The sequence below is a fragment of the Neomonachus schauinslandi genome, chromosome 2 (genome assembly GCF_002201575.2).
Source record: "Neomonachus schauinslandi chromosome 2, ASM220157v2, whole genome shotgun sequence".
In the NCBI taxonomy this organism is placed as follows: Eukaryota; Metazoa; Chordata; class Mammalia; order Carnivora; family Phocidae; genus Neomonachus; species Neomonachus schauinslandi.
Window position 1 is genome coordinate 144,678,076 of NC_058404.1, and position 27,455 is coordinate 144,705,530.

Below are 27,455 nucleotides of genomic sequence, written 5' to 3' on the forward strand. Positions count from 1 at the left end.
TGTGGAGCCCGCTTAAGATTCTCTCTCTCCCTCTGCCCCACCCCCTCCCTCTCCCTCTCAAAAAAAAAAAGAGAGAGAGAAAAATAAAAGCAAAACACTGAGGAAAACTCTGTATTCATCACCAGAACAGCATCCAAAGGAGAAAAGCAACCTGAGTTCTGGTTTTGGACAAATGCCTCCAGAGGTCTAAAGATTCTGGACTAGAATATGTTTCTTACTCTCTTTGTAAGCTGTGATTGCATCTTGTAGCATACAACAAACAAACAAAAACCTCTCTACAGAACCTATGAAACAAATAATGCAATATATGTTAAGAAAAAAAAAAAAGAAGAAGATAGCAGGAGGGGAAGAATGAAGGGGGGAAATCGGAGGGGTACACGAACCATGAGAGACGATGGACTCTGAAAAACAAACTGAGGGTTCTAGAGGAGAGGGGGGTGGAGGATGGGTTAGCCTGGTGATGGGTATTAAGGAGGGCACGTTCTGCATGGAGCACTGGGTGTTATGCACAAACAATGAATCATGGAACACTACATCTAAAACTAATGATGTAATGTATGGGGATTAACATAACAATAAAAAAAAATTTTTAAAAAGAGATATTTGATTGGATACTCAAGTATAGGACAGTCAATTAGTCATTTCTTTATAAGAATCTGTGAATTTGCACCTAAATCTATATATCAAATAATTATTCTTTATCATGTCTCACAAAGGAATGTTTTGCTAACCCTATTCCTGATCTAGCTATTTAACTGTATTTAAGATCGATACCCTCAAAAAAACCCAAATAATAATAAAATTCTCATTTTTAAAAAAAAAAAAAAAAAAACCTCTCTACAGAGAAATTCTCTGTAGCAGCTAAATGGACAGAGCCTAAACATACGTGATTAAGATGACCCTTATGTAAGAACTTACTATACGTCTAACATTGTTCTAGCACCTTACACATATTATCATACATTTTCCTATCACACAATCTTCACAAGATACCATAAGAGTATTTTTTATAAGGTAGAAACTAATGGATATTAAAGAGGGCACGTATTGAATGGAGCACTGGGTATTATACGCAAACAATGAATCATGGAACACTACATCAAAAAAAATAAATTAATTTAAAAAAAAACTAATGTTATTTGTATTTTACAAATGAGGAACCTGAAGAGACACAAGAAGTCCAGTAATTTGTCCAAGGTCATACAAACCATCTAAGAGCCAGAATTCAAACTAAGTCAGTCCGGCTCTAAAGCCCAAGCTCCTAATCATGACGCTCCACGCCTCCGTCCGCACTGGGCAGTCAGAAGCGGCACCGCCCGGGTTCAGAGTTATAAATTCAGAGCCAGCAACCATGATGTGGTCACGTCAGTGGGCAGAAGAGCATTTCTGGACAATCACCCTGCCTCTTTTAGGAAGGACTGAGGGATCTTGGATGACACTTCTTTTTCCTTTGGGACACATTCTACCTTCAGATCCCACCTGACGTACACCGATAGTACTGCTAAGAGGCCAGCTAATGGCAGAAAACACATGTGCCTCTGATAAAAAAAGGATGATTTTAGCTTTAGTTTTTCCCATTTGTAAAATGATCAAGAGGCCATTTCCCAGATCTTGAAATAGTATTGCATTCTCCTGACTCCTGAATTCCATTTACTGTAAGGTTGCTATTTCTTTTTTTTTTTTTTACTTTTTTTTTTTAAGATTTTATTTATTTATTTGAGATAGAGGGAGAGAGAGAGCACAAGCAGGGGGAGTGGCAGAGTCTGGAGAAGGAGAAGCAGACTCCCCCGCTAAGCCTGGACCCCGATGTGGAGCTCGGTCCCAGGACTCTGGGATTATGACCTGAGCTGAAGGCAGACACTTAACCCACTGAGCCACCCAGGTGCTGCTGTAAGTTTTCTATTTCAACTTCAGTTGCTTTATCTGGATTAAATCACTTAAATAATTTTAGAGATAGTTATAGAGCACCTAGAGCTAAGCCTTCTTTTCATGCTTAAAATGGGCCAGGCTTTAAATGCATTTGTATCTGGTCAAGACCTGGCTGGTCTGATTTCCTGTAGATCAGTCCTTCAGTTATCTTCCAAACAACTTGGGCCACTAGGAGGAATGTGGTTTCATTTTTAATTAGTCAAATACCATTTCAGGCTCACTCCTCTTAAACAACTATCTCAAAGTACCTTTGAGACAAAGTATTATTAGGGAGGACTGAGTCCTCACCATCAGTGTCTCTAGGTATTTAAAAAAATCTGCCCCAGGCGCCTGGGTGGCTCAGTTGGTTAAGCGACTGCCTTCGGCTCAGGTCATGGTCCTGGAGTCCTGGGATCAAGTCCCGCATCGGGCCTCTGCTCGGCAGGGAGTCTGCTTCTCCCTCTGACCCTCCTCCCTCTCCTGCTCTCTCTCTCTCATTCTCTCTCTCAAATAAATAAATAAAATCTTTAAAAAAAAAAATCTGCCCCTTTATTTGGCCAAAAATTACTGAAGTCACAGATTGATTTATTCAACAAAGAGAATATACAAGTGAAAAAATATACATATAATAAAATTCTATGTAGTAATAAATGTTTTGAAGAAAGGAATGCAGAGTCAGTGAATACAGAATAAGAGCATGGGTGCTATTTTGATAAGGTGGCGAGGGACAGCCCAAGGAGGTAACATTCGGAGAGAAACCCAAAGGAAATCAGAAAAATAATTTATGTAAATAACCTCAAAAAAGCATTCCAGAAGAAGGAAAACCAAGTCAAAGACCCTGACACACGAGCACGTATGACGTGTGTTCTAGGGAAGCAAAGGGCAGCCGTGGCTGGAGGGCAGTGATGGGGGGTGAGAATGGTAGGAAGTGAGAAAAAAGATGCAGCCCAGGTCAGCTCCTGAAAGGTCTTGCATATCACATGAAGGAAGCTGGATTTTATTCTGATGTAATGTTGTGCTGAGTGTTATGGGAAGCCATTCGTGATTGAGACCCACCATGTGGAACATATGGGAGAAGGGACAAGGGGTGGATGCAGAGAAACTGGTTTGTAAATTTCATGGTGCTCCAAGTGAAAGACGATGGCTGTCTCAACTAGGATCTTTTTGGTGGATGTGAGCATGGGTATATTTTAAACAGACTGCTAATGGATAAGACATGAGATGTGAGCGAAAGAGAGGTCAAGGGTGGCCTGAGCAACCGAGCAAGGGTGAACGGACAGTGCTACTTCCTAAGACAGGACAGACTATGGGGAATAAAATTAAGATTGAAGGTTTGCATATGGTAAGTTTGAAGTGCCTACTGGCCATCCAAGTGGACTTGCCAAGTGGACAGTGGTTCCAGGGGTCTCAACACCTAGGAAATACAGAGGGTATTTAAGACTTTGGGACTAGAAAAGATGACCTAGGAATGGTTCTGGAATGAGAAGTGAAGCCCTGGGCTTATTCCAATGTTTTGAGCAGTTGCCCTCAAACTTGACCACATTAGAATCTTCTATGAAGCATTCTAAAAAATACTGATACTCAGGTCCAGCTTGAAAGATTCTGATTTAATTGCTGTGTGTTGGGCTCAGGCAACCATACTTTTAAAAGCCCTTCAATGATTCTAGTGGGCAGCTAAGGTTGAGAACCACTGGTTTAGAAGTTGGGAAGAATACAATGACCCAGAAACAAGAGAATGAGAAGAAATATCTAGTGAAATAAAAGAAATACATGCCAGTGGTAGCTTTAATCCGTGCTTAAGCAATAACAGAAATAGCCCTATATGATGTGGCCATTTCATTAAATTAAAAAGCATGTTATGAATATCACTCAGTTCATTCCATAGTTTCTTGCTTATAAGAACCCTCAGGAGAAATTACTTTGCAGTTTTAACACCAAAAAATGTTTTATTTATCCTGAGCATGTATTTATTTTTAATTCTAAAGACACTTAATTGGGTAACCGGATCATTTTTTTCCAGGGAAAGAGTTCTCAAGATGAAATTAGTGACCCAATCATAAAGTATAGTTTAGACTCAAACAAATTCACCTAACATATATTCAGCACTAGTATATGAAAAGCAATGTGCTTGGCAGTGGTAATATGTCCATGAAGATTTAATGATATGCCTATTTTTAATAGCCTTATTCTTGGCTCTGTTTTAGTTCTAGGCCTTGCTTCTCCCTTTTAACTATTTCACACTGGCATTGTGTTTCATATATTGCTGTGGCCCACCTTAAATACTTTTTAGAATAAGTATACTGTAATAGCTAACATGTACCCAACACTCACGATGTGTGAATATTAAATCCCTTACAGGGATCAGCTCACTTAATTCTCCGAACAACCATGCATACCCTGATCTCACAGGGACATGTGGGAACAGAATGTGTGTTCAGGCAACAAAGAGTCTATGCTCATGGACACTAGGTTTTCCTGTTCTAGGAGTCAATCTTCCCCATTCAAGACTGCAGCTATGGTGTGAACAATATGGCAATCATAAATAAGATAATTGGTTTTGAAACCTTATATTTCTAGGATTATTTTCCTATTAAGAGGGATGAAATGTTTTGAGTCATCTACATGAATCAGTTCCTCAGGTGACCAAATTCCCCATGGTACCAAATTGCCAAATCAGGATTGACAGAATTTCTGATTGTGAAACAGATTTTAAGCTATAAAGACTAACTAAAGCAATCAGAACCTTCCGAATCCTAGCCAAAATGAGCTAGCCAGCTTAGCCATGGGACAAGGGGTGCTGACATGAGCCAAAGTATTGTTTTTTCCTTTCTAGTTGTTTTGGCTAGAAGGGGTGTGTGTGTGTTGGTGCAGAAGGGGTCTGTTTGTTACAGCCTTATATAATTTTTGCATTTACTTTCTACTCTCCAAGATTAACAGATGCAAATAAACTCCAGGACTTTACTACAAAGTCTTATTCTGCAAACATGCTTAAAAGATCATACACAAACACTAAATAAGTATTTCCAAGGTTTCTGCCTGCATTTGAGAGTGAAATATGCAGACATCTCGAAGAACACTGTACTGCTTACTGCCCTTCTATTCATCCTCTCTGTGGAAAAAGACTAGACCTCTGGGGGTTATGCTAGTACAAACATAGCAAATATCTAGATGCAAACAGAGCAAATATAAATACAAATACATGTATTTTGTTAGAGGAAAAAACAAAAATCAAAAACCAACTTCCAGAGTCAAATACTAAATATTATTACCCTCTCAGAGATTCACAGTGCTTACCATGTTAAAGGCTATGCTATAATACTACATTAAAGTCTCTGAGAAATATCACAGTCAAGTTATAGGTTCGATTTTATTTAATCCAGATTTCCCAAACTTACTTGAACAACTCCTCTCTCTTTTTTTTTTCTTTTTAAATCAAACCCATTTAAGATTTTGTGGTACATTGGTGTTGCTAAGAATACAGCTTATGAATTAGCTGTATTAAATCTTCCATGAGGGGCGCCTGGGTGGCTCAGTCGTTAAGCGTCTGCCTTCGGCTCAGGTCATGATCCCAGCGTCCTGGGATCGAGCCCCACATCGGGCTCTCTGCTCTGCAGGAAGCCTGCTTCTCCCTCTCCCATTCCCCCTGCTTGTGTTCCCTCTCTCGCTGTGTCTCTCTCTGTCAAATAAATAAATAAAATCTTTAAAAAAAAAAAAATCTTCCATGATACTCTTGGTTGACAAGTAAATTTACCCATTCATTTGTTAAACAAAGACTCTCTGGACAGCTATTGTGTGAGGTGCAGGAGATAAAATGGGAAGATAAACAGATGTTGTCTTTGCTTTTGTGGGGTTAATAGTCCAGTGAGTGTGATGAACATTAATCAAATAATGACACTAAGAAATGCTAATCACAAACTGATAAATGATGTGAAGGAAAAGTTCTTCAATGTGTCCATGGTGGTGTGTGGGAGAGGGTGGGACAGGATATCAGAGAAGCCTGCTCGAGAAGTTATATCTGAGCTGACATATAATACATGAGTAAGAAGGAACACTCCTATCTACAATGCTGAAGGATGACAGGTGAGGGGTTAAAACAGAACAATGAGGGAGGGGGCAAAGAGAAGCAGCTCTGGGATGTCCTGAAAGTCTGCAGAAATATTCACAATGGGAAATAGAAAAAGACCTCAGAATAAGAAAAGCAACAAATTATAAGAAGAAAAAAAAATAGAAGAAACTTCAGATATACTAACTGATTAAACAGAGTAGAGCCCACACTATTGAAGTGCATTTAGTACCTTTATATATAACACTCTTGGCACTGACTTTATTTATTGTTTTTATAGATTTATTTATTTATTCTGGAGAGAAAGCGAGTGTGCAGGGGGAGGGGTAAGAATCTTCAAGCAGACTCCCTGCTGAGTGCGGAGCCCAATGGGGTTCAGTCTCATGAACCTGAGCTCATGACTTGAGACAAAACCAAGAGTTGGGACTCTCAACCGACTAAGCCACCCAGGCGCCCCTGACTTTATTTTTTTAAATCACTAAATCATCATTTATATTTATGGTATGAACTATTTATTTTGTAGAGAGTGAAATGTTTTCTTCCAGATTTTAGGAATTTTTAATAATTTCAGATGAGATCAGGTGCTTTCAGGGTGGTATGGCCATAGATGGAATTTTTCATAATTTCAAGTAGAAGATAGTTTTGTTTTTGCTTATTAGGTGGGATTTTTTGGTCTGAAGTGAAGAATAGTAACAGAAGGTAGACAACAGGAAGGCATGACATTCATCTATAACTGTATTTAGAAACTATTCCTTCCTATAGTTAAACTCTTTATTATAGAAAGCTCTACCTCTTTCGCAGCTCTTTGCACGATTATGGTGATTAATCCTTCATACCTAACTGTTTAATGGCTGGCTGTCTTTCCTACTAGACTGTGGGCTCAAGAGGACAGAGCAATAGCTGATATATTCACCATCGTAGTCCCCACACTTAGTGACAAAGAAATCAGCCCCTCTGTAACAAGACAGCCACATCTATCAGCAGGTTGAGGGGGAAAAAAAGTTAGCCTAAAGAAAAGGATAGATCCTAAGCATTTTACTGGGAAAACACTGTGACCTCTTTCAATTAATGCTGCCAGCAGCACCCTCCCCTCCATTCCCAGTATCCTGAGATCTCCTCTCTTCTTCCTCTGACAGTCATGAGCCACCTTCCTCCCCTGTGATCTGATTCTTGGGGAAAGGGGAGTCTTAAGTTATACTTTTATATAAACGCCTGTAATTTTAAAATATGAAGGAATTAGTGTATGAGAAGCACCTAGCTACTTCTCTCTCCCTCTTCCCCTTCCTTCTCAATATACAGGCATTTTTTGTTTTCAGTAAACGACAATGTTTTATTTTAAATTCCTAGCCTGTAGTCTCACTTTCTACAATACTAGCACAGTACTTGGCACATAGGAAACACTAAATAAACTTTTATTGATGGACTGGCTGGTTGCATTACTCCGTACCAAGCCCTGTGCTAAATTTCAGATACAAAAAGCCAGACACATATGTGTCATTGAGAAGTTCAAGTTCACTATGTGTGTGTAGGAAAGAACAGGTAGATGATCAACATGTGAGAGGATTAGTACTGTGATCGCAGCATATACAATATGCATAAAGCAGAAGATTTGGGCTGCATCTGGAAAGACGGGTGGGAGGTAGGAAGCCGAGTCCCAAGCAGAGGGAACAGGGTACATGAGGGCAAGGAGGCTTGGAAGACATGGCATGTTCGAAGACCCGCGCGGGATTCTATGGAGCTTCGGCATCGGGTCCCAGGAAGAAAGTGGCAGGAGGAATGCCTTGAAGGGCAGTGTGGAGCAAACCACAATAACCTTATGAGTGGTACCTCGAACACGCAGGCTTACAGACACTAGAAAAGGGATGCTCTCTGCCGGTAATAAAACAAATGCCTTGTACTCTGAAGTCATGGGGAAAGAGAGAAAATGAAAGGGAAAGAGAAAGGCTTAGACGTCACTTTACATTTTAAATAATGGTTAATGTTAGTTGCAAGAGTGTCATAGTCCCAGCTGCCTGGTGTAAGAATACATGCTATTTTCCAAGCACAGTGCTTTCCAGATAAGAGCTGGCTGAATTTAGGAGATGTTAAAAATTAAGCAGTACTGGGGGTGCCTGGGTGGCTCAGGCGGTTAAGTGTCTGCCTTCAGCCCAGGTCATGTTCTAGGGGTCCTGGGATCAAGCCCCACATCAGGCTCGCTGCTCAATGAAGAGTCTGCTTCTCTCTCTCCCTCTGACCCTCCCCCTGGCTCGTGCTCTTTCTCTCTCAAATAAATAAAATCTTAAAAAAAAATTAAGCAGTACTCTTATTATTCAGCTAAGAAAAGGAGACAAGAACAAGCATTTTTTTTTTTTTCTATTACTTTCCACTATGCAAACTCAGCGCTGGAATTCAGTAAGGTCTAATGGACACGGAGGCATCACAAGACATAATATCTCCAATATCTTATCGGGGGCCTTCTCACTTAGGGGTCATGGGATGGGAGGAAGAGTGACAAAATGCCTGCCATCCTCCCTGCCCCAGTTTGACAATGGTTCATTCCATGGAGGTAGCAAACATCCCACTCCACTCTGCTGCCAACAAGACTAAGTCTCAGGCTCTGTGGTGTGAGCCTTTGCATGACTCCTGCATTCCTAGGCGTTTCTATTTGGCTCCTCTCTTTGAAACCCGAGAATGCCTGGCCCAACCTGGCACTGGGCTGAGCTTAATCACACATACCACTGAGATCACGTTGCACTACCTGGAACCTCCACTCCTGTGTTACCTCCTGACAGCACCTCCTGCAGGTGAGAGAGAATGCTCCCAGTCTGGCAAAAGTGTTTGTTTTCACACCTGGAGCCAATTTTCGCAAAGGAAGGGCATTCTCTTGGCAAAATGTCTTATGGTTTTCCATTTAGATAGGCTGCCCCTTGAATAAAAATGACCTGATAGACAGAAAGGTATGGCAGAAGGGTAGCTTGAATTCAAAAGCTGAACACCAATGCAGAAGCAGTGTTTGGAGAAAACTGTGTCCAAAGATGAACTCTACAGATGCAGACTGTCATCTTCCAGAAACAGAGAACTAAGTCTTTTCTACCACTGTTCCCCACAGTGTTTCACAGAGAATTAAGTACTGAATGCATATTGTCTGAGTGAATTCAAGAAGATCCCTGAGCCCATAGACCTCTAAGCATAATCAGCTTGTTGCTGTCCTTTTCAAAATGCTATTGAAAAAGTCCTTGCATCAGGGCGCCTGGGTGGCTCAGTCAGTTGAGTGTCTGACTCTTGGTTTTGGCTCAGGTCATGATCCATCTCAGGGTTGTGAGATTGAGCCCCATGTCGGGCTCTGTTTTCAGTGGGGAGTCCGCTTGGGATTCTCCCTCCCTCCCCTCCCCTCTCCGCCACCGCTAACACATGTGTGAGCACTCTCACTCTCAAATAAATAAATAAATCTTTAAAAAAGAAAAGGTCCCTGCATCCATGTAGGGACTGCAATGATACCACAATCTTTCAGCTAAAGGAGAAGCATGTAACTCCATGTCATGGCCATTTAGGCGGAATCTGTTTAGATGCGATGTCCTACATAAGAATATAAAATATGAAGAGACATTTACTCTAAGAAAACTTGAAATAAAATCAGATTCTGTATTCTTTTGATGACAAGTAATAATCTTAACACCTGGTCATTATGGTACTTTGTTATCTTGCAGGAATTTCTGTTTTAGAGAAACTCAAGAACTTCCCTCTTGCTTCCTCACGATTAAGCTAAAAATAAAGACACTGGGCTGATACCAAAGGTATTCAGTTTCCATTCTGAAAAAAGGTGAAACTGGGTAGGTTACCACATACGAAGAAGTTAAAAGAATACACAGTGTCTTCTAGGTGGTCACAATGGCCCTCAAACATCCATGAAAGGAGTGGAGCTCAAGAGAAGAGATTCTCCATTGTCAATATCTTTACATCCCCTCAATTAATCACAGGCTTCCCTAAGCAAATGCAATGTTTGCTTAGAGATGCCAGATTTTATTTTGTGCCATTGACTATCTATAATTTAAAACACCCATACTTGCATATCGTGTGCCTCTGTATCTATACCCCCCTCCCTTTACCACCAACACTGTAAGCTCTTGAAAGACAAGAACCATCTCTCACCTACTCTCTAGAAACTACAGAGTGGCTCAAATGCCATGTCCTCAACAAAGCCTTCTGCGAGGACGTGTCCTCAGGAGAACATAATCTCCCTGCAGCATCCTGCTGTGTTGAGCATCAGCACTAACTTTTGTCTCAAGATTTTAGCACATTCTCAGTCCTTTAAATATTTCAAGCCCTTGAGGAATTAAAAGAAGCTCTTTCTCACCAAACAGCTGGGATTCATGTCCTAAATAATCAGGACTAAAAGCTAGCCAAGAGTAGACACATATTAATCAAGCTAAATTACAGTATGGCCGTTTTTCTTCTAGTACAATTATCTTTGGCTTTAAGACACAAATGAATAATTAGGGTTCTGAATCTCTTCTGGCAAAGAAATACAGTGTGAGCTGAATGCTCAACATTGTGAGTGTCATCAGAACAGTTCTATAGATATGAATTTGCCGAGTTAATCCCCCTTCATTATCTCCATTAGCTAACAATGCACATGTAGTCACTGCACATAATTACTGCTCTAACAGACAGGGACGTTTGAAATATTAACTTTCCCACAGACTCCAAATCTTCAGTAAGCAGCTCTCAACAATTCATTATATTAATCATGTATGTCACCACACTCCCATTAAATATGCATAAGATTAAATACCACTCATGTTGTAAACTGCTCAACATCATTTTTAATATAATTTATCACCTTTTAGATACTGTAACTATAACGGCACCTAGGTGCTGCTATAATAAATGGAAATTTAACTACCTGGCCTATAAGTGACCAGTATTATAACTAATTCCACTTTTATTCAATTTTTAACATGCATTCATGAGAATATTTTATAATACAAAGTGTAAAATATCTACAAAATTAATATGTATTATGACATAGGGATGTCTAATTTAAAATTGCATAAAGAAGGGATAAATTGATTTTCTTAGACTTAGGTACTTAAGACAATGGAAACTTATCAAGAAATTAGCATACAATATATTGATATCTATAAGAAAAGTACAACGGAAAGTATGATTTGGAATATTATGACATCATATTTCTAATCAAATACTTTACAGACTTCATAAATTCTATGTTTATGCAAATTATTGCAACAAAGATTAGATTTAATCCAAAAAAAGCAAACATAAAACCCACCAGAAAAAGACAATAAAATTTCAAATGAAGGTAAAGAATACATCATCAGCCTTGGATCATGTAACTCCACACCTTACGGTTAATATGGCCATAGATTATTAAGTTAAGCATATAATGGAAATAATAGTAATAGCCACAGTTCACACTTACCAAGCACTTAATTTAATATGTCGGGCACTATAATTAGAGCTTTATGTTCATATCTCATCTAATATTCACAATAACCCAGTGAAGGAAATATTAATATTATTTGCACTTTACGGATATGGGAAGTGGTGACTTGTATGGCATAAACGTCTCATTCAAGGACACAGGGCATGGCAGGAGAGGGATCTGACCCCCAAGTCTATCCTCCTAAACACAGTCAGCATCCAGCTGCCAGCTCTGGATTCACCATTTCCTTGTGTGGCCTTGGGTAAGTCACCTGAACTCTCTAAAGATCATTTCTTTTAGCTGCAAAATGTAAGTAATATTAATATATGCCAGAATGACTGAGAACGAAATAAGATGGCTTATGAGAAAGTACCATGCAAGTCGTGGAGTGACATAATGCTGCTTGTTATGTTATCGATGAGATAAGAAAATAAAATGCTGAAAATGAAGAAAAAAATTACACACTGACACCAAGTCAAAATTTTCCAACAAAAACAGTATACCTAGGTAAACGTTTCTGGTTATTTTAACTTGCTTAACATAGAAATTACTGCATAAAGGCAAATATGAATCAATATATTATATCCTAAGAGACAGATGAGCACTAGTAGATTAAGTTACAAGTGAATAGTAACACTAGAACTGTAGATGTTCACTATGAAAACTTTGTGCATATTACTAGATTTGGCCTTTCAAAGAGCTCCTCAAGACTAAGGCTTTTTAAAGTTCCCTGGAGTCATCATCAGGCCCTAATTCACTATGATCCACACATACATTTTGATTAGTGGCAATATTTAAATTCTTAGGCCCAGGAAGGAGAAAGCAATATTCAAAAGTCTCATTCATCATTTTAGATAAGTGATATGTCATCACTGGGTTTCTTTTTCCATAGGGCTTTGTGAGTGTCTGTGGGTATGGGTGTGTGTGTGTGTGTGAGCATGCAGAAGTCTATCAGCATGTGACTGTTATGTATTTAGTGGCTTTCCACTTTTCTTAATGTTTATATTGTCAATTATTTAAAGGAAGTATATATGGCTAAAATAAGAGTAATAGGGACAAAGGGGCCATGTATTTCCAGCAATTATTTTATTCACTTTCAAGGTGCTCATGTCATTAGATGAGGAAGAAGGGAAGCCTTTATTTGCATAAACCCATGAATATACCAAGTCACATTTCCAAGCATCCTGACCTGATGATTTTAAGAACGAAGAAAATCGCAAGAGTATATGGAATCAAGGTCCAACCTACCTCCCGGCCGTTCGTGCTCTCCATCAGTGTGTAAAAGCATGGCAATGGGCATCCCTACATTCTTGGATCTTCCAGCTACAACCACATTTTTCCCAAATGTTTCAATTCCTTAAAACACAGAGTTTGATTTAAATGAAGAATCAACAACAAGAAGCAGAATAAACATTTGAACAGCCAACTAAAACATTCTTTAAAAACTTCTAATGAAATTTGAGTTATTGTGTGGCTTGTCTATAATGTGCCCACATTCATTATTTATAAATATTCTTTTTACGCTTCTTGCCTTTGTCACTTCCTCTATAATTGTCCTTGTTAAAAAACTACATTTTCAAGTTGCCATTAAATTACTTTTAAACATGGGGATTCACATGAAGAGTTAGACATGCAAAGACTTAAAATATATTAACTACTAATTATAAAGTAAGCAAAGTACAACAATGTCGAGCTTAATTGGCAATCAAAATTTTAGCAAATCTGGAACAAAATGAAGTGGGAAAAAGTGTATTTTTTTACAAAGCTCATGCCTTTACCCCATAGGAAAGAGGTGCTGAATTTTAGGGGCTCAAAAAGGTCTGAAAGATAAAACTTGCAAATATAACACACTCTACTTTGTTTGGGCACAGTTGCTTCATAAGTAAAATGAAGAAGTTAGAATTAAGGTTTTTACAAGTAGTAATATCCTAAAAGGATGGTTCTAGGATCTGTTTTCTCTTGGAAATTTTCTCCTTCCGTTAGAAAACAGCAGATTTGAAAGGAGAAGATACTGTCAGAAATGGAAGGGACAGTCAGGGAGGCAGGACGATCACAAACATAAAAGCAGTATGGAATTGATTAATGTAGAGATAAACATTTCTCTATACACCTCAAGGGTTCAAGAGAGTATTACTGTATTTAGAGCACAGTTCAAATGTAAATGTCTATAGTAAAAACCTAGGTCATTAGAGATGGCTCAAATATGATCACCGCATTTTGTTTTTCTTTTTCTTTTTTATTTTTTTAAAGATTTTATTTATTTATTTGACAGAGAGAGACACAGTGAGAGCAGGAACATAAGCAGGGGGAGTAGGAGAGGGAGAAGCAGGCTTCCCGCGGAGCAGGGAGGCCGATATGGGACTCGATCCCAGGACCCTGGGGCCATGACCTGAGCCGAAGGCAGACGCCCAACGACTGAGCCACCCAGGCGCCCCGCATTTTGTTTTTAAAGGTAAGGAAAACTACAATTCATTTTGGAAAATGCACATTAAGTGTATAATTTAAAAGTAGGGAGACAAACCTACTCTTGGGAAAATTCACTCCTACAAGGTGCAACGGCAGTTACCTGTAACCTGGCATGCATTTTTCATTTTATTTTACTTTGGGTTATTCTTTGACTTCTATAACTTTACAACTTTCTATGGACTGAAGTTCTATGGCTTATCATTTTCTTTCACTCAGTAGTAAAATGGTTCCATCAGGGCACTGCACAAAGGCTCAGTGTGGCCCTCAGCACCCACGTCCCATGGACCTCAAGTTACCAACCTGTCCTCTTGATGATTTCCCAAACAGCACTGGCAGTGGCAGGTATGAGAGAATGCTGATCAAGGCACAATCTTCCAACATTGATAATATGAAATCCATCTACATCTTTTTCAGGGGCAATTCCATTGCACACTGTTCGCTCGTCCACATGGTCTGAAAAGTAAATAAAATTGGTCTAATTTTAAAATGGTCATTTATTTGGAGGTCTTTACTTGAAATCTGCAGACCTACATTATGATTTGGCTTCAGGAAAGGTGTAAAATCATTATTCTGTCCTTTTTCTTTCCACCAAAATAGCCAAAGTGCTCTTGGCTGATGGCTATAATTAACCACCATTAAGAGTTTAGACAATTGCAGGGCTGGAAACGGCTGGCCTGGTAAAGGGAAAAATGTGTGAAATAAAACAGTGTCAATGAGACCTGGAAACAGCCAGGTCCTAAGTCTTTGCCTCAATAAGTTTACCTACTTAGTAATTTAAATCTATGTTTTTCCCATACAAGACATTTCCACAATTCGGCTTCTATTAAATATTTCCAGCATTATAGATTAAAAGGGCTTTGTTGGTATTAAAATAATCATAACATCATTAGTGTGCCTAACTCCCTCCCAAATGACGTAACAAAAAAGCAAATCACACACACACACACACACACACACACACACACACACCTCCTTTCTCTGAAGCACTAGCACATTGATATCCAAAATACCATTTTGGTTTCTATTTGGAAGGAAAAGAACATAATAAGAGTAATAAACTAATCAAAAGAGATAGGAGATGCCAATCATCATCTCATTTTGAAAGGTAATAAGTAAAAATAATAAGGCTTCCCCTAAACCCAACAATTAGCCCATGTGCTTAATATACTGAAATAAAGGTATTATTTGCTACATAAAGTTTCTTTGTTCATCACACAATGGATGTGTGTGTCTCTCTCACTGTGTCTCTCTCTGTCAAATAAATAAAATCTTTAAAAAAAAAAAAAGAGCTATGCCTTGTACCTTAGATCTTTTGTATTCTAAATGGGATACACTGCCATTTTACTTTAAATCCAATTTGCCAGCATTAAACTACCAAAGTCTTTTACATATATATAAGTAGTAATTTGAATTATGTTCATATAGAAATTGGGTCTTTGGAATGTCTCTCCAATCAACAGTTGCTCACTTTCAATAACTGTGTTTATTCTATAATGTTCTAGCAGAGTAAGTCTCCATCTGTTTTCTCTGAAACCAGAAGATGCTTATATAGGTTCTAGTAAAACTTCTTAAAAATCACATGTTTAATTTACTATTTGAGGATAAAAACAGTGGTTTCTTTTTTAATCTGGATGATATTGATGATTCATTTGTTAGACATTGACCACTCACGCAGAAGCTTCATGCCAAGGATATTTTTATAGTTGATCAAAAGCTTTGTAAATTAAAAGAAAAACAACTGCATTTGAGATCTCCATTATTGAGCTACGGCTTAAATTAGTTCATTTCTAGGTTTAAAATTGGCTAATGTATGCATGGACTAGCCATTGATGGAAAGAACGCAGGTTTAGAGAGCCATCCTCTTACTCATAAGCCTGAGCTACACTGAATGTCACCATCTACTGGTCTGTGCTCTTCCATTCACTAACAATAACACTGCAGTTGTAACAAATCTCAGCTAAAATTCTTTTTTTTTTTTAAAGATTTTATTTATTTATTTGACAGAGAGAGAGATAGCGAGAGCAGGAACACAAGCAGGGGGGAGTGGGAGAGGGAGAAGCAGGCTTCCCGCCGAGCAGGGAGCCCGATGTGGGACTCGATCCCAGGACCCTGGGATCATGACCTGAGCCGAAGGCAGACGCTTAACGACTGAGCCACCCAGGCGCCCCTAAAATTCTTTTTTTTTTAAGATTTTATTCATTTGAGAGTGAGAGAGAGAGAGCACAAGTAGGATGAGAGGCAGAGGGAGAAGTAGACTCCCCAATGACCAGTAAGCCCGATGCAGAACTCAATCCCAGGACCACGACCTGAGCCGAAGGCAGACACTTAACCTAACCCAGGTGCCCCGCAGCTAAAATTCTTTTCTTTTTTTTTAAAGATTTTATTTATTTAACACAGAGAGACACAGCGAGAGAGGGAACACAAGCAGGGGGAGTGGGAAAGGGAGAAGCAGGCTTCCTGCTGAGCAGGGAGCCTGATGTGGGACTCGATCCCAGGACCCTGGGACCATGACTTGAGCCAAAGGCAGATGCTTAACAACTGAGCCACCCAAGCGCCCCCACAGCTAAAATTCTTAAGAAGCTTTGTAAGCATGTGAGAATGCGGAGGCTAGCACTAGAGACTGGTGATTATAGACCTGTCCTCTTAGGTACTTCTTAAACTGCAGCTCAGTTCATAAGCAGGCCACCATTTCCAAACAATTTTCTCTTAAGACACTTTAGTAATAGGTGTTTAAAAGACAGATGTGTGGACATACAAAGGTGTGACATAGAGAGCCCATGAAAACTGAGGTTATTTAGTCTAAAAGGAAAAGAACCTATATGAGTAGATTTAAAACAATTAAGATCATAAGAATCAAGGAAACCAATTCATATATCATATATACATACATACATTTTTATATAATTCTATGTTATCTCAGCAGTGAATTAAATCTCACTTGCATCCTTTGCCACAAAAGATATACCTTTTATTATGTAATGTACAGTGAATGGCAATAATGCAAATGAGCACAACTTAACATTTACAGAGAATTTTATAATGTTCATGTTACTAGCACATCCACTTCCTTTTTGATATTCATAGTTACTGGGGACTAAAATGGAAATGGTATTATCATCTCCATTTTAAAGACAAAGCTCAGAGTCTGAGATGCAGCCAATCTCAAACCACTACTAAGAGGAAGATCCAGAATTAAAATCTATATCTTTTTGCCCTAAAGTCAGTATTTCCTTCTGTATATAGAAGTCATAAATATCAATCATCTCAAATACCATTCAAAAATTAAAACTGGGGTGGGGGTGCCTGGGTGGCTCAGTCTGTTGACTGTCTGACTCTTGATTTCGGCTCAGGTCATGATCTCAGGGTCATGAGATCAAGCCCCGTGTTGGGCTCAGCGCAGAGGCTGCTTGAGATTCTCTCTCTCTCCCTCTGCCCCTCCCTCTTCTCACACTCTCTCTTTGCCCCTCTCTAAATAAATAAATAAATAAAATATTTTTTTAAAAAGTTAAAATCAGAAGGGGCCCCCCATCCCTTCTAATCAAGACATTTGATAATCCTAACATATACCAAGGAACGCACTCTTTCTTCTAGGCCTCCAAATACAACACAATTCCTAGGTTAAAACATGCCCAAACCCGTGCAGAAAAGCACTGCATATTTTCTTATATGAGTAAGGGAAATAAATACATTTTGTGCTTATGACTGACTGCTACTGAAAGTCCCCTGAAGTTTCACTCTTGGGGCCATGACTTAAAGAAATAATCACGAAACTCAGTAACATCAATTTTTTCACAGTGGTTATAAAACATTTTTGACCCACAGAATACATTGGCAAATAAATAACCAGTTAATATCCTACCCAAATGAATGGGAAAACTGGCATTATTCACTTTGTGTTTCCCCTCTACTTATGATCTTGAGAGGTCATTAAATCATGCCAGGAAAAAAAAAAAAAAGCCTTCAAATTATAACCATAACATTGCAGTAGAACAGCACAGGGAATGCCTTGAGAGACCACTCTATGCAACTACTCCACTGTGTGTATGATTGTATGTATGTATGTGCGTGCATATGTGTGTGTGTGTGTGTGTGTGTGTATATATATATAGTTAATGTTTAATGCCTTTGGACAAAGAACAGGAAAAAAAAAGAACAAATTATTGGTTTATTTTCCATCCAAGGATTTTTCTGTTACTGTTTAAAAGTACCTCCTTCCACTGCCTCAATGACCTTTGGAAAAGTGCAAGCTCATTAGCATAGTAAATAATACCATCGTCAGCCTGGTTATATCTTTTTCCTATCTTCCTCCTCTCCAAGCGCTCCCTCCCTTTCCCATCCACCATCATCACATCGCCTTCTCTCTAGTATATCAAGCAGTGTCCCATTCCTTCATTCCCTTAACATTAACTTTGCATTTCTGTGCTATTGTTCATGAAATGCATGCTGACTCTTCCATAATTAATTCCTTCTTCCCTGTTCTTTCCCACCCTAGTCATTCCTCAACACATTGATTGATTGTTACCTGTTCCTTCATCATAAATTGAAATGTTATTTTTCTCCTCTGCTCTCCCACAAAACTGCTATAAAAAGTACTTAGCACATTAGTTCAGTTAGTTGATAACATTAGCCATTTAACTGTCTCTCTCACTTATGAGTGTGAACCTTTTAGAGCACAGATCTTTTCTTATTAAACCGATTCACCCATAGCTTTCTCCAACTCAGTTGATGGCAATTCCATCCTTCTGAGCTGCTTGCCAAAAAAGTATGGAGCCATTCTGACTCACACCCAACATCCACTCCATTGGAAAATCTGTTGAATTTCCTTTTATAATAGATCTAGTACTTCAATAGTCTCACCGTGTCCATTGATACTAGTCTGGTTTGAGTGGCCATTATCTTGCCTATGAATTCTTACAACAGCCTCCTAGTTAATTCCCTGCTTTTACATTTGCATCCGTATATTTGCATCCATACAATCTATTTACAAAATAGCAATAGGGTTATACTTTTGAAATGCATTTTACATCACAAAAGTCTTCTTTTCAAAACCCTGCAATGCTTCCTATTTCCTTACAATGGCAAACAAGACCCTACATGATCTGTACTGCTCCAAAACTCTAGCTATCTGTCTGATCTCATCACTGGTTACTTTTCCCTCATCTTATTCTAATTGGCATCATTCTGCTCTTCTTGCTGTCCTTCAAACATATCAGGTATTTCCCAAATTGGCTATAGTTCTTCTGTCTGCCTGGGGACTTTAAAACAAACAGTCATTTCAGCTATTTCCCTCTCTTTTTTCAAATCTTTGCTTAAATCCTACATTATCTGTAAGGACTATTCTGACCACATTATTTAAAGTAGGTTCCATTTCTGATCATCATGAAGTAGTTTATATGGGACAAACTTCTCACAGACAATAACTGTAAACAGTGGAAAACATACATAAAAAACAATGACCTATAGTTGTAACGTACATTACTGATGTAATATACAGCTTGATGATTATAGTTAATGACATTGTGTTGCATATTTGAAAATTGCTAAGAGAATGGATCTTGAAAGTTCTTATCACAAGAAAAAAAAATTTGTAACTATGTATGGTGACATGTTCACTAGACTTACTGTGGTGATCATATGCAGATATCGAAGCACTGTGTTATACACCTGAAACTAATACAATGTTATATGACAATTATACCTCAATAAAAAAATTTTTTAAATAACTACTATTTTAAAAAGCTATCTGGAAAACATTGGAGAATCACTAGACACTGACAGATTTGGAGCAGAGTGGACATCTGAAAGACAGGAAGGTCACTCAAAGAGTTTCTCATTTTGGAGGCTTTCCTAGACACAGGACAGCTAGAACTTGGATAGACATCTGCAGTCCTACTTGCTTAAGGAATCAAGGCACAAAGTTTGAGGTTACCACAGCAGCTGAAAATTGAAGGGATATATCCAGAAAAGGAGAAAGCCACAGAGTGGAGATTCAAAGTGTATTTATAAATTCTGCCCAATTCTCTGATCCCTGAACAACACACACATGAGAAAAACTCGAAGAAGCTCATCCAAGGCTCAGAGAACTACACAGAGATTGCACCTGTGGTTCAGCAAAGGCAAAGCAAAGCTTAAAGTCCTCAAAATGATAAGCACTTACAAAAAAACTTATAGGGCGTTTGGGTGGCTCAGTCAGTTAAGCATCTGCCTTTGGCTCAGGTCATGATGCCAGAGTCCTGGGATGGAGTCCTGCTCCCTGCTCAGTGGGGAGTCTCCTCCTCCCTCTCCCTCTGTCCCTCCCCTGCTCTCTCTCTCTCTTGCTCTCTCTCAAATAAATCTTAAAACAAACAAACAAACAAACAAAAACTCACAGCTAACATACTTAATAATGAAATACTGAATCTTTTTCCCTAGGGAAAGAAGACAAGGGTTTCCACTCCCACCATTCCTATCCAGTGTTTTACTGGAGATCCTAGCTAATGCGATAATACAAGGAAAAGAAAAAAGAGGCCTAAGATCAGAAAGGAAGAACTGAAATGCACTAGTCACAGATGGCATCGTTATTTACACAGAACATCCTAAAGAATTTACAAAACAACAAAAGAATAATAAAGTGGATTTTGCAAGACCACAGAGTACAAAGTCAAAATCAATACAAATAATCAATTGTTGGGATACCTGGGTGGCTCAGTCAATCATCTGCCTTCAGCTCAGGTCATGATCTCAGAGTCCTGGGATCGAGCCCCACATCCGGCTCCTCGCTAAGCAGGGAGCCTGCTTCTCCCTCTCCCGCTCCCCCCGCTTGTACCCTGTCTCTCTCTCTCTGAGAAATAAATAAATAAAATCTTTAAAAAAAAGTCAATTGTATTTCCATACACAAGCAGTGACTACTTGAAAATGAAATGTTAAAAATACATCTTATAATAGTTTACCAATCATAAAACACTTAGGATTAATTTTTAAAGTTTGAGGGTGACCTCTATAATGAGAACTAGAAAACACTGCTGACAGATGACCTAAATAAATGAAAGGTATGCTGTGTTCATGGACTGGAAGATTCAATAGTGTTATGATGCCAATTCTTCCCAATTGATCTATATGTTCAATATCATCTCAATCATAATTCTATGAGGTTTTTTAGTAGAGGCTGACTGATTCTAAAATTTGTATCACCAGGCAGAGGAATATCTAAAGCAATCTTGAAAGTGAGTGAAGTTAAAGGACTCACAATACCTGACTTCAAGACTTGCTATACAGTGACAGTGATCAAGACAGTGAGGTTCTGGTGTAGGGATAGACAAACACATCAATGGAACAGAATAAAGAACCCAGCTTTAGGTTCACATTTATACAGTCATCTGGTATTTTACAAAAACGCCAAAGCAGTTCAATCGAGAAAGGAAAATCTTTTCAACAGAAAGTACTTGAACAACTTGATAGCCATGGGAGGGGAAGTGAACCATAATCTCTATAGCATGCAGAAAATTTAACTACAAATGGATTATAAATCTAAACATAAAGCTAAAACTGAATAATTTCTGGGTGAAAACTTTAATTTGTGTGCTAGATACAGGCAAAGTTTTTTTAGAATATAAAACATAAAGCACAAAAGAAAAATACTGATCAATTAGACTTCAGAAACATTAAAATCTTATGCCCATCAAAAAACACCATTAACAAAATGGATACCAAGCCAAAGACTGAGAGAAAATATTTGCAAAACACATATCTGACGAAGAACTTGTATCTAGATATATAAAGGACTCTCAAAACTAAATCTTAAAAAGACAAATAATTCAGTTTTTAAAAATGAGTTAAATATATAAGCAGGCATTTTACAAAGGAAGGTATTCAAATGGGCAATATGCATGCAGAAAACAGAAACAAAAACAACCAGATCAATGGTTCCCTGAGGATGAGGATGAAGGTAGGGACAGGGAGTGACTGGGAGGGAACATGAAAAAAAAACCTCTCAATTGATTTAAAACAAACAAACAAACAAACAAACAAAAAACACTCATTCTGATAGGGGTTTAAGTTACATGAGAGTTTACATTGTTCAAAACTTATGTAATAATAGGCTTAAGATGTGTGCATTTCAATGCAACATAAATTTCACCTAAAAACATACATATTGATCTGTAGTTAATGATATGCACACTGAAGTTTTAGGGATACATTGTATATTCTAACCTTTAAATGCTTCAAAAACAAAACGGATTGATGAATAAATAAATGGATAGATATGTGACAAGGCAAAACAGCAACATGCTAACAATTATGGAACCTTGGTTGGGATTATATGGGTGTTCACTGTACCACTCTTTTAACTCTTCTGTATGTTTGAAATTTTTCATAATAAAATGTTCAAGAAACAAAAATACAACCTGTCCCCCAACATCTTGATCCTCTTTACGATGCTCTACATTTTTTCTCATAGCACATCAAGTTCTAATAAATATAAATGTATATTTATTACATTTATTTTTTTATTGTCTGTGTCTCCTGTTACTCCATAAGGACAGAAATTTTTGTCTTTTTTTCCCTGATGTATTCCTAGCACAAAGAACAGTGCCTGGGACAGGAGGGACTCAATAAATATTTGTTGGAAAATGACTACTATTACCCCTGGCCTATGGATGAAGAAACTAGACAAAATCAGTGGACAACCAGAAATAATTAGAAGAGGCCACCATAAGGAAAAGATGTCTGATCCTTCTATATAACCTCTGATATCCATCCTTTAAAAATAAAACGAAAAGCCAAAGGTGGCTTTCATTAAAATCTTTGTCAGTATCTGTGCATCTATATTGTTATATATCTGGCATTTTTATGTCTTCCAATATAAATCTGAAGTAGAAGTTTCATGTTTGTCTGTTTTTCAAACAGGACTTGAGAAGTCAGAAATTTAAGGCAAAGCTTTATGCTTATAGGTTAAAGTCCACACTCTGAACATGAATATAGGCCCTTGAAAATGTGCTCATTTATTCACTCAACAAATATTTACTGGGTATCTACCATGTGCCCAGTATTGTTCTAAAGATTTAGGATACATAGTGAACCAAACAGACAAAATTTTTACCCTCTGGAGCCTATATTCTAATGGAATAAATGTCTGCCTAATCAAATTATTTAGCTATAGTCTCTTAACGAGTTAATTATTTTATAGGAGTAAATAAGAGAGATACTTTTGGAAGCTGTCTCCAGTTCTCAAGCCAGTAAGTAATATTTAAATGACACCCTTTGGGTTCTACATCAAGGTTTCGAGACAGAAAATACTTACCAGGTGCTTACTACTTGCCCAACGTCATTTCAGAGCTGTTTCATCATCGAGGAGTGAGGGGACAAAAAAGGAATGGCAAGTGAGTCTAATCTCACACTGCTACTCCAACCCCAAATTTGAGAATTAGTAGAGCTTGGAGGTGGAGTAGGAGGTGTTGTCTAGGCCAGAAAGGGCTGGATCTGGCCCCCCACCCTTCCTTAGCCTCTTTCTCCTATAGCCACAGAAACTGCACAGGACATTCCTAGGCAGACCTATTTTAAAGGCTGTGAAAAAAACAAATTAATGGGAAGTAGGGACCTACACATAACACAAAGGTTGCTGCTTTTGCCCTTCATAATTCTCTTGAGTGACCTAAAGAGTACATGGAGATCCAAAAGTTGCCTTATTCTTCAGAAAGAGTACTGAAAACATCCTGGTTTATTAAACCCTTGGTTTCCTAGGCACTAGACTCAGTGACTTCTGTCAAATGTACTATACTGCACTCCAAGCAGCGTATATTCTATAGAGGAGAACCCTCCGATGAGCGAGCATGTCTATCCTAATGAGCTTCTCTAACACACAGGGAAAAGAAGAGATGTTGTGTTTGGGGGACCTTGCCTGCAAACTTTTCAAGGACAGTTAGTTTCAACTATGTCCTAACGACCTCGTTCCCCTAGGGCCTGGCAGAGAGTTATATGCAGATTGGTAAATCTTGTTTGAACTGGTAAATGAATAAAGAGGGTCAGAAGGCAACCATATGAACAGATCTTTTAAAAGACTTTCTACAGAGAAATAGTCAGATGTTTCAAAGGGCCTTTTGATTTTGGTAAATCCTTTATCAATGCAGAATGCACTCAAAAAATAGATTAGGACATCATGGTAAGGGAAAAAGAAAAAAGGTAAAAAGGAAAAGAAGTAATCACTGTGGTTCCAGGAAATTCTGGATCTTGAGATACTTTGAGTAGTCAGTCAGGCATCTTGAGTTACATGATACAACCTGTTTATGAGAGCAATTGCTCAAAAAGAGGTAATTCTATAGATCTTGGTGACCTTGGGATAGTTTCCACTTGGGAATAAATAGGGAAAGACATACAGGGCTACAGGGACCAACCAATCCTACTAATATGTAAATCATATCAAAGTAATTTACTCAGCTTCCAGTATAAACCATTAGCCTTAAAAAAAAAAAAAAAAAAAAAAAACCTGCTTGCTCAGTGCTGCCACCATTTGGTTAACATAACCACATGCAGGAGAATTATCATCCACTTTGTCTGCCTTGAATAAAAATTCTTTGATAAAAATGTTATCTGTTAGAGAAAATTTTTTTTTAAAGTGGGAGAACGCCATCACAGGGATGGCTTTGTTTCTATGTAAACACTCAAATGATGTCACAAAGGATTTGAACAAAATATTCTGTTTGAAATATGGCCTCTTTTTCTTTGAGTAAACCTCAAATAAATTAGTTACATCATAATTCATGACTTAAGACACAATTTCAATATTGGTCCAAGCACAGTCAAATTTTAAATAATTAATTATTTTTCATAATAAGCTAGGCAGATGCAAATCCACCACCCAAAACAAAAGTTATGGCCTTGATAGTAATCTCTATTCAAGCACACAATACATCCACTAAGCCATCCCTTTCCCTGCTCCAACCTAATGGAAACTTCATTCTACATCCTGTGCTTATCATTCTCTTGACTTCCATTCTACATAGTTTTATTGCATTTACTTGTATTCCTAAAAGATCTGTTTTTTTAAACCATAGCTTTATTTAAGAATATTTGAATATAATAGACTGCATATATTTAAAGTACATAATTTGATAAGCTTTGACATATGTATATACCTGTGAAAACCATCACCACAATCAATAAGCACATTCACCATCCTGGAGTTTCCTCAAGCCCTTTTTCCTCCCTCTTTCCTGTCCCCTAACCTGTCCCCTAACCTCCAACCACTAGTAACCACTTGCTATGGACTGAACTGTGTCCCCCCAAATGTATATGTTGAAGCCCCAAATCCTAATATAACACTATTTGGAGATGGGGCCTTTGGGAAGTAATTAGGTTTAGATGAGGTCATCAGGATGGAACCCTCAGGATGGAATCAGTGCCCTTATAAAAAGAGATACCAGAGAGTTTGCTCTCTTTCTCCACCTTGTGAGGATACAGGAAAAAAGGGGGCTGTCTGAAGGCCCGGAAGAGAGCTCTCTCCAAATCTGACCATGCTGGCACTCTGATTTCAGATTTCTAGCGTCCAGAAATTATAAGGAAATAAAGCTTATAAGAACATGCATATACAGTCTTCATATTAATATGTGTTTGCTTTTCTTTTAGGTAAATATGTAGACATGAAATGGCTGCACCATATAATGGGTATACATATAACTTTCTAAGACATGACCAAACTATTTTCAAAGAGAACCATTTTGCATTCCCAACAGCAACACATCCTCACCAATATATGGTATGGTCAGTAGTCTTTTTAATTTCAGCCATTTTAACAGGTGTGCAATAGTATCCTATTATAGTTTCCATTTGAATTTCCCAAATAACTACTTATGTTGAGTATCTATTCGTGTAATTATTTCTTCTGTGGTGAAGTGTCTGTTCAAATCTTTTGACCATTTTTGGTATTTATCCTGTTTGGTGTTCTCTGTGGTTGGTGTCTGTCATTAATTTTGCAAACTTTCAGCCTCTATTACTTCAAATAATGTTTCTCTCTTCTCTTGGTATTCCAACTGCATGAGTGTTCTACCTTTTGAAAATATCCTACAGTTCTTGGATGCTCCAGGGTTCCCCTCCTTCTTTTTTTATTTCTTTGCATTTCAATTTGAGAAGTTTCTCCTGGCATATTCTCAAACATATTATCCTTGGCATGTCCAGTCTACAACTGAGCCCATCAAAGCATTCTTCATTTCTGTTAGAGTAGCTTTGATTTCTAGCATTTCCTTTTGATTCTTTCTGAGAGTTTCCATCTTTCTGCTTTCATTGCCCAACTGTTCTTGCTTATCTACTTTTTCCATTAGAGCCCTTAATATATGAATCACAGTGATTTTAAATTCCGTCCAATAATTCCAAAATCTGTGTCATACGTGACTCTGGTTCTGATGCTTGTTTTGTCCCTTCAGACTGTTTTCATTTGCCTTTTGTCATGCCTTGTGATTTTTTTTGTTGCCACACCCAAAACTATGGGCCCAAGAGTTTCTCATTCTTTTTTTTTTTTTTTTAAAGATTTTATTTATTTATTTGACAGAGACAGCGAGAGCAGGAACACAAGCAGGGGGAGTGGGAGAGGGAGAAGCAGGCTTCCCGCTGAGCCGGGAGCCCGATGTGGGACTCGATCCCAGGACCCTGGGATCATGACCTGAGCCGAAGGCAGTCACTTAACCAACTGAGCCACCCAGGCGCCCAAGAGTTTCTCATTCTTATGCTAGCATACCTTTGGCCTCCAAAAACTCATCAAAATTCCGTTTAAGAGTCAGTTTAAGTTATCAGTTTATAGCTCCAGTAGCTTCTGTTCAATGTGAGTAGGTCTTGGTTGTGACTCTCTGGATTTGCCTCTCTCCAGATTCTGGGATGGTGGTTTGCCCTACAACCTCAGTTCTCTGATGGGTCAAGAAACGGATTGGTTTTCAGTTTGTTCAGCTTTTTCTTGTAAGGACAAAAGAACTTACATTATTCTGGCTAGAAGTTGGGCTTTGAATTAAAACAAATGAAAAAAGCAGTCGCTGGGAAACTACAGAGTTCATTCATTCCATCAGTAACATTCACTAAAAGTCTACCATGATACAGAGTGGATTTCAGAATAAAATGTTACCTGCAATTCTCCCTACTTTGGTGGAACTAGTAGTCTAGTGGAGGAAATATATTACTAAAAAGTATTCCACATGGAATATTTTATGAAGCCTCAAACACAGAACTGGGCTTTCTTCCTAGGGAAAGAGGGGAAGATGTTATAACAAAGCTCAGGTCAAAATTTGGAAATCAGTTAGAAATAAACAGAATAAATGATTCTATAAACATGAAAAAGTCCAGGGTGATGAAAATTTCCCACTCTTGTCAAGAACATTAAAAATAGAGCAATAAGGGGCACCTGGGTGGCTCAGTTGGTTAAGCGACTGCCTCCGGCTCAGGTCATGATCCTGGAGTCCCTGGATCGAGTCCCGCATCGGGCTCCCTGCTCGGCAGGGAGCCTGCTTCTCCCTCTGACCCTCCCCCCTTTCATGTGCTCTCTCTCTCTCTCATTCTCTCTGTCTCAAATAAATAAATAAAATCTTTAAAAAAAAATAGAGCAATAAGTATTCTGCATACATAAATTGCATAATCTCT

At 38.3% G+C, this 27,455-nt stretch overlaps 1 protein-coding gene across 1 annotated transcript in view; it reads right to left on the bottom strand.

Annotated features, from left to right (window-relative positions):
* MTHFD2L (methylenetetrahydrofolate dehydrogenase (NADP+ dependent) 2 like) overlaps positions 1 to 27,455 on the bottom strand; it is a 132,610-nt gene that overhangs the window by 81,982 nt on the left and 23,173 nt on the right. Inside the window, exons 6-7 of the mRNA XM_021702357.1 lie at positions 14,160 to 14,312; positions 12,642 to 12,749 (exon numbers count right to left, since the gene is read on the bottom strand). Of these exons, the coding sequence (XP_021558032.1) occupies positions 12,642 to 12,749; positions 14,160 to 14,312 (261 nt within the window). The remainder of the gene's footprint in view (positions 1 to 12,641; positions 12,750 to 14,159; positions 14,313 to 27,455) is intronic.